This window comes from Lactuca saligna, chromosome 2 (genome assembly GCF_052625555.1).
Source record: "Lactuca saligna cultivar CGN05327 chromosome 2, ASM5262555v1, whole genome shotgun sequence".
Lineage (NCBI taxonomy): Eukaryota > Viridiplantae > Streptophyta > Magnoliopsida > Asterales > Asteraceae > Lactuca > Lactuca saligna.
In genome coordinates this window covers 185,642,387-185,660,907 of record NC_136418.1, presented here as the reverse complement: position 1 = coordinate 185,660,907, position 18,521 = coordinate 185,642,387, and the positions used below count along the sequence as shown (strand labels likewise).

Sequence of the window (18,521 nt, the reverse complement as noted above, 5' to 3'; positions counted from 1 at the left end):
TTATTGTGATGTATTACGAATCATTACATTTATATGAAGTTTACTAAAAAAGAATAAAAAATGATAAAATAACATATAGAAAAAATTAATTTAAATTGATCATAAATAACATATGATAAAGTAAATTAGAGAATAATATATGATAAAAACTATTTTTAATGATAAAATAAATTAGAGAATAATATATGATAAAAACAATTTTTAGTTATTAGAGTGGATTTAAACTCATTATATTCTTAGTAGGATCGTTCCATGGATAATACTTCTTTGTTATGGATATGTTAAAGCTTATTTATTTGTTGATGTTAGTACAAAAAAACTTGATGAAAATACTATAAATTACTTTCATATAGGCAATATACATTTTCAGAAACATGAAAATTACAACCAAATATTTAAAAGCAACATTTCATTTATTTTTGTTCTTCTTCTTCTTCTTGAGTTCTTCTTCAAAGGTTAAACATAACCTTAATGGCACTGCCGCCACGTGCACTCGTCTCAAAAGCTTCTTCCACTTCCTTCTGAGAGAAACCAAATCTATGAGTTATCAATGGCTTCACATCAATCTTCCCACTTCTCAAAAACTCCAAACACAAAGGCCACGTGTTCTTGTACCGGAAGATCCCCACCACATCAACCTCCCTAATCAACCACCACCACCACCACCACCATTCAGTTTACCGGCAACCAAATCAAATTCTATAAACAGAGTTCAAAAAGGAAACTCACCTGGCGGCTGCCGGAGTAAGCGGAACAGTCATCTCATGGTGGCCCATCCCCACCAGACACACTTTGCCGCCGGCACGTGTGGCGGTGAGAGCCGTTGTCATTGTCTTGTTGAAACCTGCACAATCAAAGCTCACATCCACGCTACCTCCCATGGCTTTCTGTATCGATTCCACTTCTCCTTCCACATCCTAAGTTCATTAAACAAATAATTTCAGCCGATCGATTTGCAATTAAAAAAATTTAGGGTTTAGGGATCGACAAAACAAAACCTGAATATTAATCGAGACTTTGATGATTTCATCTGCTCCAAGCTCTTTTGCGACTGACAACCGGCTGTCATCAACATCAACAATCACGATCCTCGGAGCTCCAAAAGCTCGAGCAGCAAGCATGGTGACAAGGCCGATGGGCCCCGCCCCCATGACCAAAACATTTGTTTCAGGGCCTATATTAGCACGACGACAAGCATGGACTCCGACACTCAACGGTTCACACATCGCACCTTCTTCCAAACTCACATTTTCCGGCAGTTTGAAACATAAATCCGCTGGATGCACCACCTGTTGATTGAACCCATAATCAAAATTAGGGTTTCAACATCTTATTGGGGACGATGACGATGTAACAGTATAAACTTTACCTGATTGGCAAGAGATCCGTGGACGGGAGGAGTGGCGAAAAATTTCATATCCGGGCAAAGATTGTATCTGCCTTCTTTGCATTGTGTGCATCTCCAGCAGCTAATTCCAGGCTCAAGAGCTACACGATCACCAGGGACAAGATCCTTCACGTTGCTCCCAATTTCTTCAATCACACCAGCACATTCATGTCCGATAACCATCGGTTCTTTCACCACAAAATCTGCACATCTTAATGTCTGCGTATGTTTTCATAGTAAAATTTGTATCGGGAATCAATTACATCGATTGTTACTTTGTATATTCTATCAAGCAAATAGCAATAATAATCAAGAAGCATCCATAATTCAAAAGAGGATTCTGATTATTCAATTTGGCGAAATCACATATCCAGAATCCGATGAAACCCTAAAAGGAGTGAGGGGGATGATGACGGACCTTGAGATAGTGAACATCACTACCGCAGATACCCACAGCTTTCATTCTTACTCTAACATCATAAGGCCCTGAATCAATTCAATCAAGTTGGTCAACTATTGAAATTAATCTCGATTTACTTGTACAAACTTGAAATTAAGAAGTGGAAGATGAAGATAGAAAGGATACCAAGAGGCGGAAGTTTAAAGGGCTGGATCTTGAGGGTGTTGATGGAAACAAGCCAAGCAGCCATGTTTTCTTCTTCAACATTTGAGCCATCACTCTTTCCTCCCTTACCCATCTCTCAATCTCTCTACAACTTCACAATGATCGATGAGGCTTGATATCGCTAATTGGTCTTCTTGGCCCTTGTGGTGATATACTTGTCTATTTTCTGCAGTTTTTATTAATTTGTGATACCAAAAATTATAAATTTGGATAAGAAAAGGTTGTAAAATTGAAAATTGGAATCCAAAGATAAAGGTGAAGATTAAAATAAAATTCTTGCATCTCATCATACGTCTAACTAGTCACATATTTTAATATTTTATGAAAAAAGGATTGTAACAGAGGTATGGACGATCGGACTAGATATACACGTGTATTATCACAAATTCACATATTTTAATACTTTATCCAATCTCACTATCATCATTATTCAAATGAACTTCGTACTTTTCTCTCACTGGTATGGGATGCGAGATAAGGGTGTGCGGTATGGTATGGGGCATCACTCCTACGCCTGATGTCGACATCGCTCTAAAGATGGATAGGTATCTTGTGGCGTGATGCCCATTAATTGGTAGAGCATTTGTTTGTGTCTATTTCTCTCTACGATCTCTCTTTTCTTCATCGTCACTTCACTAGGGAACACCATTTCCACAACCTAGTAGGTTGGTTGTGGAATTGTTAAAATAATGACATGGCTTTTTTTTTCTTCCCTTCTTACAGGTGATAATACCTCCCAGCCTAATTGTAGGGATAACAAGGAGTAAACTTTAGAAGTTGTCCCTAGGTCTGATTAACATGTTTAATCTAATACTCAGTTGATATGTGCAAAAAACCGCAAAACCCAAAAAACTAGCTGAACCGGCTGATCCTAAATTGAAAAAAACTGAAACTGATAAAAGCTGATCCTAATTTAGGTATCCGCAGATAACCGAACTATACCGTTTTATATATATATATATATATATATATATATATATATATATATATATATATATATATATATATATATATGTAAAGATTAACAAATAAAATCTCGTTTAACATCACTGGAGTGAAGGCTACCACTAATAGTTAAAAATGATTAAAGAAAATAAAGAATGTGTAACATCATCTGTCCCATCATTTCTTATTTCAGGATCGTGGTGTGAAAGTCGATTGTGTAAAGGCTTTGGGCCTTAAGGATGTAATGTTTAGACCTTTTTGAAGGAGATAATGATGGTTATGAGATCTAAACCTTTGAATTGTGTTTTAGGCCGAAGGGTAGAACGGAAAAAGTTATAAGTCGGGTTCTTGCATGAAATATGGATTTTCATTCAAGAAGTTTTTAGTCCAATATATTTAGATAATATTGTAGAGCTCTTCAATACCTTTCTATGGATATAAAGAACTGTTGGATTAGTGTCTAAGTCCATAACTATTTTGGTATGTACTTGACCCGATGGTGCATGGTCCTTTTGGGTTGCCTTCACCAAAGCAACTTGATAGGATGATTTATGGAGAGTAAGGATTAAATATGATTTATTAATGTATTATGAGAATAATATATTAAAGGAGAAATCATATTGTTTAATTAATATTAGTCAATAATTAATTGGTAATTAGTTTTGTGACTAAAAGAGATTAATTAAACTTAAGGGACTGGAATTGTAACTATAGGATAATTGCAATTTGGGCATGGATTGCCTTATATTAAGGGATGGACGAATTCTAATGGGAAACCCATAAGGAAATCGTCCATGGGCTTAATTAAAGGAGTCTATGGGTTGCTTAGGGCTTAAGCATCCAAATTAGGGTTTCCTTGTTAGATAACCCTAATAGCCCAACTATATAAAGACCCCTTAAGGCTCAAAAACGGGGCTAAGCTTCTTGTAAGGGTTTACACACATTTTTGGCAGCCTCCATCCTCTCTCCTCTTCATCCTCTTGCTTATGGTGTTTGTGAGCCATTAGAGGAGTGACACTTGTGACTCTAAGCCTTCCAAAGTTAATACAAGGAGATTTGGGATTGTTATTGCTACATAACAATCAAGGTAACACTATAAACTTATTCTCATGTTAATATGATTATATGTATGCTAGAATTAGGGTTTATAGTTTTGGATTCAAAGCATGTATAATAGAGAAACCTAGATCCAAGCATTAGGGTTTGTATGAGCACATAGGATGTCTTATGACCAAAAACCCATCAGTGGTATCAGAGCCTAGTTTGGTTTCAATTGTATTGATGCATTGTATAACTGGAAAATCGTTTTTTGGGCTTTATGGCTGAGGAACTCGGCGAGTACCCCTCAACTCGGCGAGTACAGTGTAGTACTCGGCGAGTTCGAGCGTCAGATAATGCTTATCTCGGGATTTCTTGCTGTTTTTGCATTTGGATAGTTACCTTATCATGTTAGATCAATATAAATCCGATTTTATGATATATATGACTATATTCTTGATCTAATTAAAGATAATTATCAATTAACAAGATAATTGTTTCCTTATAAGATAATTGATTAATTATTTTGAGTAAATTGATAAATTGTTTTGCAAGAAATCATTAAATAAATCAAATATAGATAATTATGTGATTAAATGTTAATTTAGATTATTTGTTATTTGATTCTTGTTGTTATAAAAAGTTTCATATTTTACCATTTACGTTTTATAGTTTAAATTTGAACCTAAAAGTTTTGTTGTTTTGAAATTTAAATAGTTAAAACCCTAATGTTTTGAAAAAGGTTTCAAAACTTGCCCTCAAGTTTTGGAATTTAAAAGTTGATTAAAGGTTTAATTAGAAATGTTAAATTCTAAAACCCTAGTAATGTTTTGAAAAGTTCAAATCACACCCTTATGGCTTTATTAATTAATTAAGGAGTATAATTAAAAGAGGTTTAATAAATCCATAAAAGTTTAGGTTAACCATTTAATTGAATTAAAAGTGTAATTGTTAAAGTTAACCATATAGTATTTTAAAAGTGTGAAATACACCATATACTATATATATAACATTAAAGGTCTAACATTATATATATATGTATGAGTAAAAGTCAGTCTTACCGTTAGTAGGCCTCATTCACGAAGCTGGTATGTAAGGGGTGTTTAAGGAAATTGCCTATAAAATGGCGATTGAATGGGTATCCACTCTTACCCACCGCACTCTTGACTAGTGGAGGGTCGTTAGCCGAACGGGTAGGATAGGACGAAACCTTCCATTATAAGTATAATGAAATACAAAGTAACTAAATGTTTTTCAAATTCCCAATCTTAGTTACTTAGGCAAAAGTGAATTGATGCAATTCCATGAAATTACACTTTGTGCCCTTGCAAAGACGTTAGTGGAGCGTGTGTGGTTTACCGGCACACTAAATGGTTCTAAGCAAAGGTAGCAAAGGGTGACTCAATGTTTGTCATAGTTCGGTGGAGTGTGTGTGGTTTACCGGCACATCGTATAGGTGATTGTAACATGTGAGGGTACCATGTAGTTTGCATGGTTATTCACACCTGCTTTGTGATCCTCGACATCCCAGTCACAAACAAGAGGGGCATATCGAGATTTAAACATGCCATTGAAAGTTCAATGAATCTCAAAGGATCTAGGAGTTTTCATAGATTTAAAACTTAAATTTCTTTTTCGTTTTTCATGGTGGAAACTAGTGAATCGTCATTCACTTACCTTCAAATGTTCTGCAATTTGGGTTACGGCATCCCTCTCCCGAGTTGTAGGATATTGTGTTGGGTCCTAGCCTTGGAATTTCATTTGGGTGATTTACCAAGGACTCAATCAATCAACTAACTTGAATTCGTTTTTTCTCCCGATGTCAAAGTTCGACAACTATGGTCTTCTCAAATCCTGTGTAACAAGCATTCCACATGAAGATGATATTCCACGATTCGATCGAGGAACAAGAAATCATGCTTCACTTCCTCCTCCTCCTCCAATTATTCTCCCTAACCCACAAGATTGTAAAATTGAAAGATTCAATATCACTCAAGCCCTTTTGGCAAGTGAACATAAAGAGGGCAAGTCGGTGTGTGCACACGTCTTAGGGATGAAGTCACACATTGATAGATTAAGAATGATGGGATCCGTTGTCGGTGAAGCAATGGCTGTTGATTGGGTTCTTCAGTCACTTCCTAACTCGTATAGTGAGTTCGTAAGAGAGTACTATATGATGAACCACGACGTGACACTTATAGATCTCACCTACATGCTTATTGTTGCTGAATCAACAATGGTTTGGCGCAACAGAAAAGCAAAGTTGATTGGTGAATCTGCCTTCAAGACCTCTATGGATATAGACAATGGCAATGAAAGACATGCAATGATCGAAAAGTTTGATCATAAGAGAAAGGCGATGTCTGAAGTAGTTCCATGTGTTGTTCCAAAAGAGTCAATTTGCTTTTATTGCCAAAAGAAGGGGCATTGGAGACGAAGTTGCCCTATTTACCTAAGAGATCTAAGAGATGGGAGAGTCAAAAGTATGACTACACTTTAGGTAAGAATCCACTATCTAACTCCATTAAGTTCCTATTCATTGATTCTTAATACATGATGTGATAAGATTGCATTTGAATGTTTTGAAGGATCGGTGAAAAGAAAGGAAGCTTGATAAGAGAGCAAGATGAATCTAATCACAAGAGATGGATCTTGATCGCATGGACTTGAAGATTGGATTTTGAGCTTAGATAGTTATGATAGAGTTGTTAGAAATTTTCTTTTTACATAGTTTTCAATAGATTTTGCATTGTAAGGACAAATGTTTTTCCGCTGCTTTTATAAATAAAATAAATTTTGTTTGACTTATTTATTTGTTTACTTCCTTGCAATGAAATCATTATGAAAATTGATGTTTGCATATTTCTACAAACGAATGGATATGATTCTTAGTTATGTTATTTATGGAAATGTCAAGTGAAGGACTAGGAGATCGAGTACACAAAGTTGTGTGTTGATCGAGTTCACCATAAGAGTAACAAAGATATTCGTCATGATTTACTAAAGGCTTAGTAAATATGATTACACTTACAAGATTAGTGGAATTTTGAATTGATTGAAGGGTTTAGATCAATAGCAAAACGAATAAGAAGAATCAAGTAGGCAGAAAGATAAGAGTTTCTCCATTCTAAGAAGAAGGGAGAGTAGCTTTTATGCTTTATGATAGGTCTTAATGATTAAGAACCATATCTCAATTGATCCTCTAAGTGAGTCTTAGTACAATTGTATGTTTAAGAAGAGGAATCAAGGATTGAAGAAATGGTTAAATCAAGAAGTCTATCATACTTCGTTCCAATAACAAGTCTTAAAGTTAAGATTGTGACAATAAGTGAAAAGTATTAAAGGTTTATAACATTCATCAAATGTGGAAAGTTGTGATGTCTTGAATAAGACAAAGACCAACTTGGACCAATTTATGAAGTGTTTTGATAAAAGCTACACTAACTCTTGAATATTTGTTTGTCAAGAAATGTTTTGATAAGAGAATCGTATATGTCAAGGAGTCAGTGGGAGTCTTAATAGTCTTGAAAAGTTTCAAGAACAAATCAAATAAACCTTATCGATCATCACTAGCACACGAGTTGAGGTTTACAACCTATCGTGAAGACATTATTTTGTTTTTGTGCCAATCCAATCGAGTTAATTATGCATGTGAGTCCTGTGAGTTCTCATTTGAAAGCATAAAAGGCAAGGACCTTGATCAATGGAAAGTACATTGATAGGAAAAGGTGAGCTGCTTAACTACTTGGAAGACGTGGTGGGCAGCTGTGCTACCATAAGGCAAGAAATCAAGATTAAGGAAGTTCGATCTATATGAGTTTGAATTTGTCGTAAACTTTGGTTTTAACAAATTCACATGGATAGGAACACATACACCGTTTAAATCTAAGTGTCATAAGATTTCCTCCTTCATGAAAATGATTGTGAGAAAATGCTTTCACTAAGAAAGATTTTAAAAGATAGTGATTGTAAAATTGCATTCTCGAATTCGATCATGGTTACGGCATCCCTTTCCATAATTTGAATTGTGAGGTTTGGAAATTAATCTTAATTGTTAAGACACACATATGAACTATCTAAGGCAAAAGTGTATAAGTTCAAGAAGTCCTGATAAAAGATTATCAAAGCACTAAGTATTAGAAACATGAACTTAAGAAATTCAATAAGTATTGTTTTTCTAAAAGTTAAGATGTTTATGAATATATGTCGAAGCTAGTGGGAGCATAAGTGTTATGTTTTATAATAATCATCATGATAGTGGGAGCATAAATGTTATGATTGTATGATTATTAAGGCAAGTATTGCATAGTTGGCAATATTAATTATAGAAAACAAGAGTCATACTTTGCAAAGTTGTAAGAGTTGAAAGGTTGTTTTGCTATAATTAAGGGAGAGAATATTATGCTTCATTTCAAATCTAAAGGATTAGGTTGTGAAATGTTAATAAATTTAGTCAAAGGTACATAGTGTGTTCTTAAAATTTCGATTATGATTACGGCATTCCTCTTCACAATTCGAATTTTGAGAACATAGCAAATAAAACATTGTGCATCATGTCCCATACGCTTCGGGTATAGGATCGATTGCAAATGCTTTAATGTTTGACCATTCTAAAATTTTCCAAATGTCTAGCGCATTTAGAGGGAAAAGGGACTAGAATCGGTTTTGACTAAAATAATTAAACAATTGTCAAAGAACAATCCAAAGTTCGACGAGGATTGGTTGCTTGTGAGTAGTTGGAAGCATGGTATTAATGGACCATATTGACATTATGATGAATAGAAAAGATTCTATTAAGAAATGAGTTGTCATATGGAAAGTATGGAAATGTGTCCATATTGGGAAATAAAGATTAAAAATCTATGTCTAGATTAGAAACTTTTATGCAAAAGGATGTTCAAAGGAATGTACTTTGAGTGAGAGACATCACATCTAAGGAATTGTCTTGTAACAATCTCCGATAGAGGACTTTGTAATATCATTGGCAATAGTCTTTGAGACTTTGGTGCAGTGACATTACAAAAGGATCGTTGCATAAAGTGTTAGAATCTAGTATATTCTATAAGTAACAAGAATTTGATATTCTTACACTTAAGAAAATGGATTTGGAGTTGTGAAATGAGAATGATTGGAAATGTGTTCAATTTGTCTATTTCACAAAAGTAAGAACCATAGGTAAACATTGTGTGCATGCTAGGAGCATGGGACAAGTGTAATGATTCAAGTAAAAAGTTGATTACCCGAAACGACAAATAATGAGTAATCGATATGGTGATAAATAAAATGTGTTTTGTTTATACTCAAAGGTTTGAGGCCATATGGGATTAGTATTATTCTTGTGTTTCACTTTGCATGTTTTGACTTCCAGAATAATTGAGTTTATTAAGAATAATCAAATTATTCAAACGGGCCACAGTCGTTCATATGTTGGAAGTAGATATGAATGAAGATTGTCATGAATTGGTGTGTGGATTGTCTAGAAAAGTATTAGACATAAGCAAATGTTTGCTGCAACGTTCATGAGTGCTTATGAATATGATTTGAGCATTGGATTAAACCCACGCTCACTTGGATCACTCCATGAATTATATTACGAGTGATTAGTGAGACGATAACATCTTATATTCTTGAAACCGAGATGTGGGAGTTGTATCTTGCTGATCGGTTGCACATTGATAATATGTAAACGCACCAGTAACTTGGTGTTATAAAACATATTGTTGTGTGTAATTCGGTGAGTGAGTGCAAGCGAGCATTGTATCAAAGTTTATCCGTTCCTTTTATCCAAAGTAGGATAAAAGCGATATCTTTAGGCCCCTCGATGGTTTAGTGATGACATACGTAAATGCTCGGCCGGGGTAGGACTAATTTGATTTGTTCAATTAGTCTGTCGTCATAAATCGGAAATCGAGATATAGTACAAAGAGAATGATTTGAAATCATATCTCATACGATATCTAGAATGGAGGAATATATGATCCCTTATCTAAGGACACGCGTATCTGATATGATCAGAGTTGATAGCGGCTTTGGAAAGCTATGATTGCAGATCAGGATCTGAAGTCATACGCAGAATAGTTGTTAGACTTATCCAAGTGGGAGACTGTTGGATTAGTGTCTAAGTCCATAACTATTTTGGTATGTACTTGACCCGATGGTGCATGGTCCTTTTGGGTTGCCTTCACCAAAGCAACTTGATAGGATGATTTATGGAGAGTAAGGATTAAATATGATTTATTAATGTATTATGAGAATAATATATTAAAGGAGAAATCATATTGTTTAATTAATATTAGTCAATAATTAATTGGTAATTAGTTTTGTGACTAAAAGAGATTAATTAAACTTAAGGGACTGGAATTGTAATTACAGGATAATTGCAATTTGGGCATGGATTGCCTTATATTAAGGGATGGACGAATTCTAATGGGAAACCCATAAGGAAATCGTCCATGGGCTTAATTAAAGGAGTCTATGGGTTGCTTAGGGCTTAAGCATCCAAATTAGGGTTTCCTTGTTAGATAACCCTAATAGCCCAACTATATAAAGACCCCTTAAGGCTCAAAAACGGGGCTAAGCTTCTTGTAAGGGTTTACACACGTTTTTGGCAGCCTCCATCCTCTCTCCTCTTCATCCTCTTGCTTATGGTGTTTGTGAGCCATTAGAGGAGTGACACTTGTGACTCTAAGCCTTCCAAAGTTAATACAAGGAGATTTGGGATTGTTATTGCTACATAACAATCAAGGTAACACTATAAACTTATTCTCATGTTAATATGATTATATGTATGCTAGAATTAGGGTTTATAGTCTTGGATTCAAAGCATGTACAATAGAGAAACCTAGATCCAAGCATTAGGGTTTGTATGAGCACATAGGATGTCTTATGACCAAAAACCCATCAAGAACGTCGAAAACGGAGCCGCATACGCTGGGCGTAATGGGAGTATGTTGAGCGTACTAAGTCATCCCTAGTACACTGGGCGTAAATTGAGTACGTTGGGCATACACGATCAGTGCCTAAACCCTATTTTCATGGTTTGACCTATATTTAAGCTCCTTAACATTCCAAAATCCACTCCATTATCATCCTCCACCTCTCCAACACCCTCTCCTTAACCTTAGATTGAGCCTTGTGAGCAAAAAGAAAGTGTTTTTAAATGTTTTGGAGTGTTTTTGGTGCACCTTGGAGAAGGAAGAACTAACTGAAGAAGCATTGGTTGCTTTGGAGTTTGTAGATCCAGACCTTGTTCACATTGATCTTTCTTCTAGATGTATAAAGTTTGAATATGTATGATAAAATTGTTAGATCTAGCTCGTTTTGGGTGTTATGAGCTTTTGGTCACTTTAAGTACATAAAATTTAGATCTTGAAAGTTTGTGACCTTGTTATGGATAAAGTTGGAAACATTATCCATCTAAACATCATTTTGATTCAAATATGAAAGTTGGAGACTTCGACTTAATGGATTAAGTTGAAAAAGATGCACTTTTGGTCCCTTTGAGGCTTAAAGACTAGATCTTGTTTGTTGGGACCATTCTAATGGATAAAGTTGTAAATTTTATCCATTATGGAGCTATTATGAATCATAAAAATGTGATATTGGTCCATCTATCCCTTCCATGAAAGAGTTGTGATGTCTTAATCGATTAATAAGTTAGGATTTTAGCTTTTGGACCTTCCCTAGACATAGAAAGTCATGAAGGTGGAAACTTTATGACATAAGACAATGTTTTAAGCCTAGATTGAGTTTGGGTGAAAAGTCCTTAAGCGTTTAAGTGCTGAATGGAAATGATGGAACCAGCTCGAGTACGTTGGGCATAATTTTCATACGTTCAGCCTACTTAGCAATCCCATGTACGCGGGGCATAAGTTGAATACGCAGGGCGTACTCAACCAGCCTTGGACTTTGACTTTTGCTGACTCCGTTGACCGTTGAATTTTTGACCAAGCATGACTTTAGGATTTTATATGGTTCTAATGTTAGTGGATCCGCGGGAGCAAGCAGTGTAGCAGGGAGTGTGTCATAGTGTTCTTGGTTTCTTCATTTCAGGTGAGTTTCGCCTCACTATACCTGTGGGTCGAAGGCACCAATGACGACCCACTAGTTTTTGTTATCTGTTAGTAGATGGATGCCTTGCGGACTATATATAGTCATGTAGGATTGACCGAGGACTCTTGATCTAGTCTCTTTTACCTGTTCCTTGTTGGGTTGTAGCTCTGGAGTAGGATCACCTGTCCGGGTGCCTATCTCACCTCTAAGTATATACGGTTATGCATTCCCTGGATTGTTGATATTTAGTATGCTGTTATGCAGTAGTGATCTGTTAGATCGGTATTCTGGTATATAGGATGTTGTTATGTTGTAGTGATCTGTTAGATCGGTATCTTGGTATATGGGATGTTGCTATGTTGTAGTGACCTGTGAAATCTGTGTCCTGGTATATAGGATGTTGTTATGCTATCGTGATATGTTAGATCGGTATCCTGGTATATAGGATGTTGCTATGTTGTAGTGATATTTTAGATTTGTACCTGTTATATAGGATTTTGCTGTGATGAGTGATCTGTTAGATCTGTATCTTGGTATATAGGATGTTGTTATGCGGTAGTGATCTATAGAGTTGTATGTTATCTGTACTTGATGGTTATCATCTAATGGAGTACCCTAAGGACTACATGTAGTTATGTAGGATAGCCTGAGAACTCTTGATCTAGGCTTTCTTTCCTGTTCCTTGTTTGATTGTGGCTCTAGACTATGATCATATGTTCGGGTGGCTATCTCAACTCTGGTTACTTATAGTTACGCATTCTATGGAGGTTAGTTGGTAGCAAGGTTATATGTTGTAAGATGACTAGTAGGTTGTAATGAGTTGTATGATTGTTGTTTGCCTTTATTATGTGCCTACTTGATCCTGAATGTTTATATGTCAACATATGGTAGTAGTGGCTTGAGCGGTTGGGTTGAGGCCAAGATACCTTATGTGGGCCAGTTGTAAGTCGTAGGCACAGAGGCTTTGGAAGAGTGGTTGGGTTGAGGTGGTAGGCCAAAAAACCCTGGGTATTCCAGCTCGATGGCTGAATAGACCCGATGCATGCTTGTATGCTTATCGTATGGGGTATTTTGGGGGAAACTCACTAAGCTTTATGCTTACCCGGTTGTATCATCGGCGACTATGGAAAGGCGAAGGTGGGACTGTACACACTCATTAATAGCATTGGGGTTCCGCATTTTCTATGATACTTTGATTCTTAATAAATGTAATTTGGAATAAACGGTTTTCTTAATAATTGATTTATAAATTGGGGAGTTTTACCTTAATAAAAATGAAAAATTTTGGTTGCGAAAAATAGGATGTTACATACAGTTTTTATTTGCTACTGGATAAATGAATTTGAACAAAATGATATCTAAACATAATATAATGATTAGTAGTTAGTTGGTTGGCAAATACTATGAAGCTAATTCAATTGATTAACTCATTCGAGATTTTCATCATCGAATGAAAGTTACAGTGATTTTTTATTTACATACGTTTGAAACCAATTTTTAAAAGAAAATGGAAATGTTATAATTAAAAATTGAATGCCAGGGTTTGTTTGCCTACCACCTCAACCCAACCACTCTTCCAAAGCCTCTGTGCCTACGACTTACAGTCGGCCCACTCTTCCAAAGAAAATGGAAATGTTATAATTAAAAGCAGTGTAGCAGGGAGCGTATCATAGTGTTCTTGGTTTCTTCATTTCAGGTGAGTGTCATGGGTGAAGAGGTGGTCCAAATGTCTGCAATCTGCAAGGATAAGATTGTTTGTTTTTTAACGACTGCATACTGTTAAAATAAACCAAAATTGAAATAAAATTTAGTCTATATATATATATATATATATATATATATATATATATATATACACACACACACACACACACTATTATATAAAGCATATTTGATGTTTCTTGAAAGATTTAAGAGGTACAACTATTATAGCATCAAATACCATCATAAGATGCTTGGAGAAAATGTTGAATAATTTTAATGGTAACTCCTATCCTACCTACCAATCTCGGCCCTAATCATCCATTATCTCACTACCATAACAATTACTTTTCCCTTGGTGCATAGTTGCACCTTTCTCTACCATCCATGGCCACCCTTCTTTTCACCCTTCTCTAAAACCCTAATCTATCGCTTACTTTTCTCCCTCTTCTTTAAAGCATTTTTTAAGCCACCCTTCCCCATTCATTTTATGAGTGTTTCTGCCCGTTCTATCATTTTCTCAGAAACCTGGCTGCCTCCTCCACTCTCAATGCCCTCTCCACTTCTTCCACCATCAAGAAACTCTTTTATGTCGCTTCTGCTGCCACTGATCTTCGCTACCTTCCTTCACCTCTATTACGACCCATACACAACTTCATTTTTTCTCTCTATCTCCCACTGTTTCTCCAAGAAACCCCTAGCCCTAAAAACAATCGTCAAGTTTCACTAATTTTGTGTATGGTTTATATGACAGGCTTCACAAAGAACAAGATTACCAAATTTGTGCAATGGTTAAAGGTTTATACACACATAACTAAGCCTCCAGATGTTTAAGTTCATCCTGGTTCACTTTATTATGATAAATCTATGTATATGAGTATTCAACTTTTGAAAAACAATATATATATATATATATATATATATATATATATATATATATATATATATATATATATATTGGATAAAGATACCCATCTAGGTTTTATTTGTAAAAATGTTAAATGAAAATTTTGGGTTTTTGGTTGAATCTTGAATTTTATTTAGTTTTGGTTGATTTTCAGGTTTTCGTTGAAATGGTTATTGTTTTATGGTTATTTGCTTATTTATACAGAAAATTAATATATAATTTTACGTTTTTAGGTGAAGATGATGACGAAAATGAGCTAAAATGTCCTGATATGGATCGATATTGACTCAAATACATACTCTGGATCGATGTAAGAAGTTGTGAGTGTAGAGTATATATGCCAGTGAGATTGTGTGCTGCAAAATTCGTTTTAGCTAGTCTAACGACTCAAAATACGACCCAAAATTTTTTGTTTTAATATTACTAAAAGTCACATCATCGAATGTCATATGTAATAAAAACCATGGAATGAATAACCCAAAAGTCATAGTAACTGTGTCAAAACAAAACTGTATCAATCATATCAAAATATTTGAATAAAACTCCCAGGATGAAACTGAAGTTGTGGTGCATGCGATGCCATCAACCCGAGCTCTTCCCTTTGCTTGCGGAAGTACCTGAAACCAAAACTGAAACTATAAGCACAAAGCTTAGTGAGCTCCCCAAACTACCACATATCATACAATAACAAATAAACAACTATTGGGCCATGACCACTGCATCAGACCGAAGTCCGAAAACTGCATCAGAGCAAAGTCCATAACTAACCAACGCCTTGCCCTCTGCATCAGACCGATGTCAGGAAATTGCATCGGACCGAAGTCCGGAACTGAGTGGGACCTTGTCCCCTGCATCGGACTAAAGTCCGGAACTAGCTACATCAGACCGAAGTCCGGAACTGACTGAACATAGCATAACATAATCATAACTACTAACATAAACACACATACTACATATTGTATCGGACCGGAGTCCGAAACACATAACATAAAGACATGCTTGAATCACAAAGACATCAAGCACACTGAACTACTGCATTGGACCGAAATCTGGAAATACTGCTAATTAAACGGGCAGGCATTGTGGCCGTAGACCCATTCCTACTGGAAGGAAAACTCACCTCGTAACGTTGGCTGCTGAGATATTGACTCTAAAGCTGGCTGGCTGCTACTCCGGAACTCCTCGGCTACAGATTCCAAAAACACTAAATCAGGTACTGATAAATGCCCTCAGGGTAAAATGACTATTTTACCCCCGGTCAAAGTCAACTTTCAGTTGATCGGACTTGCCGAGTCATGGCGTAGACTCACCAAGTCCCTCCATCACTAGATTTGACTCTAACTCACCGAGTCCCTTCCCCACTCACTTTTCACTCTAAACTCTAAAATCGGGGAAAAACAGGGACTCGTGACTCGACTCGTTGAGTCTGAAGAACAACTCGCCGAGTCCCAAGCATGTTATTACTATACAGTCGATTTTGCTTGATTCCAGTGCATCCAATACATAGATCTGGGTCCCTAGGACTGATTTCACACGTAAAGTTTCTAACTTTACGTTCATGCAAGAACATAAGAAGCTAAAATGCCCAAAAAGAAGCTAAAAGAGGAGATCTAGGTTCGGAATGGGTGTTTAACTCAATAAAGGTGGCAACCTAGAGCTCAAGGAGTCCAAAAATGCTTAGATCTGAACCCATTCATCTTAACTTCCCATAAAACAACCTCAATGTCTAGAAAATGGAAAAAGAAGCAACACTAGCAAGCTTTTAAAGAGATCTATATAATGACAAGCCAAAAATTCGAGCTTTATACCTTATTGGAGACTGTAAGGACACAAGAAACTCAGATCTCATTTTCTCCTCTTGAGAACCTCTCTTCTCTCTTCTTACCTAACTTCAAATGCACCAAAAATGCTTCACAAGATGAGAAATACTCCAAAAAGATTAAAGGGAGGCTAGGGTTTGGTAAAGGACGCTCTAAGGGTGATGAAGGTTGGTTTTGGGGCACACAAATGCGTTTAAATAGGGTGCAAACCCTATAAATTAGGGCTTCAACCAGACAGGCAGACTCGCCGAGTCCCAGCATATGGACTCATCGAGTAGCCAACTTAAATCGCATGATCATCCTGTCTCTACTCGACGAGTCGGGCTACAGACTCGTCGAGTACCCCTTAAGAAATTAAAATACTTAATTTAAATTACATACCAGAAAATGGGGCGTTACAGCAAGCTAAAGCTTTCATTTTACTATGTACTTGACGAATCCATTAGCAAGTTACATAAAATTATCTTTTGTTCCATTTTTCTACAAGGCAGAGTGTAATTTGAACTACTGTTCGTCTTGCAAATCTTTTTTTTCCTGCAAAACACATATTTTTGTAGCATTAGATGATTTTATTAGTAAATTAACTGGATGGTATAATCCATGAGGTTGATCTAGGGGTTGTGAATTTTCTTATATCATAACATTTGTCTATGTGAAAATATGGTACTTTCAATGTGAATTTTTTCCCTCTCTGGTATATATTCTGAATATATTGTTGGATTAATGTCTAAGTCCATAACTATAATTGGTAAGACTTGACCCGACCCGACATGGTCCATTTGGGTTGCATACCATCATGCACTTGGATAGACTAAATGAGAGAAATAAAACACTTATGGTTATTAATATATTATAAGTTCTAGTATATTAATAATAATAATAATGAGATTATTTAATTAGTATTGATCAAGAATTAATCTAGGATTAATTGAGTGATCAAAAGAAGACTAATTAAATATATGGGTTGATTGTGTAAATCATCCATACTTGTATAGTGGGCTAATGCTCCATGGATTATCTAGTTGGGCCAAAACCCATATGATGCTCCATGGTGTATTTGAACCCATGGATCCAAGGAAATGGAAAGTCATGACAATTAGGGTTTACCCTAATTGTATAACTATATAAGCATCTTATTCTTGAGGAAAATCGGCCACTAGTGAGAAAAAGAAAGGGCTAGCCGATTTCATGAAGTGTAGAATTCTCTCTAAGTTATTCTAAGTGTTTTGATGATTGTGAACCATTTGAGGTGTCACACTTGGGGCACTAGGCACTCAAGCTTCATGAAGACAAGAACCATCAAAGAGGTATGTATTTTATCTTGTTATATTGATAGTTTTGTATGCTAGTTTAGGATAATACCTTGGATATTCATATTTGCATGTATAATAGAGAAAACATAGATCCAAGGTATTTAGGGTTGCATGTACACTTAGGAGTGTTAGAATGCTCATAACCCAACATATATAACTTCAAATGATCAAATTCTGAAAGGTTAAATAGTTTTTTGGTTTCATGCACATAAGGTGTTCGATTTATAGGCTCAACGAGTTATTTGATTGGTTTTTGTCGCTTTCAACGTGGGTATTAATGGCTCTTAGGGATAGGATTGAAAATAAACAAAGTAAGATGTTAAAAACATACTGGACGTTATACATGTATTCGATATATTTTATAGAGGATGTGAGTGAATGTTTTGAAAACTTGCAAATACATAGGGCATTAATGAAAAGTAAATGTTTTAGGTTTTAACTTTTTTTTGTTTAAATAGCAATGTACTTATAATCTGATGTAGTGCATACCTTTTATCAATAAAATGTCATTTTTTTTACCTTCAAGTGCATATTCTGCGTGAATAAGCAAGGTACTTTCAAGCTTTATCATGTGCTTTTTTGTTCATTAGTTTTGTAGTTTTAAAGCTTATAATGTCATTTTTTTCATTGATATAACAATGCATGTTGAACCACTTTTAGTGAACCTTTAAAATGACTATTTTTCCCAATAAAATAATGTCCTTTTCCAACAAACTCTCGTGACAGCATAAGA

The 18,521-nt window shown here is 35.6% G+C and overlaps 1 protein-coding gene across 1 annotated transcript; it reads right to left on the bottom strand.

Moving 5' to 3' along the window:
• Positions 1–320: 320 nt before the first annotated feature.
• LOC145028531 (sorbitol dehydrogenase) lies at positions 321–2,228 on the bottom strand. The gene is made up of 6 exons (XM_078977223.1): positions 1,974–2,228; positions 1,806–1,873; positions 1,370–1,606; positions 999–1,289; positions 730–917; positions 321–642 (listed from the first exon to the last, which is right to left on the bottom strand). The coding sequence occupies exons 1-6, from the start codon at positions 2,083–2,085 to the stop codon at positions 450–452; spliced, it is 1,089 nt and encodes a 362-aa protein (XP_078833349.1). The 5' UTR covers positions 2,086–2,228; the 3' UTR covers positions 321–449.
• Positions 2,229–18,521: the final 16,293 nt, after the last annotated feature.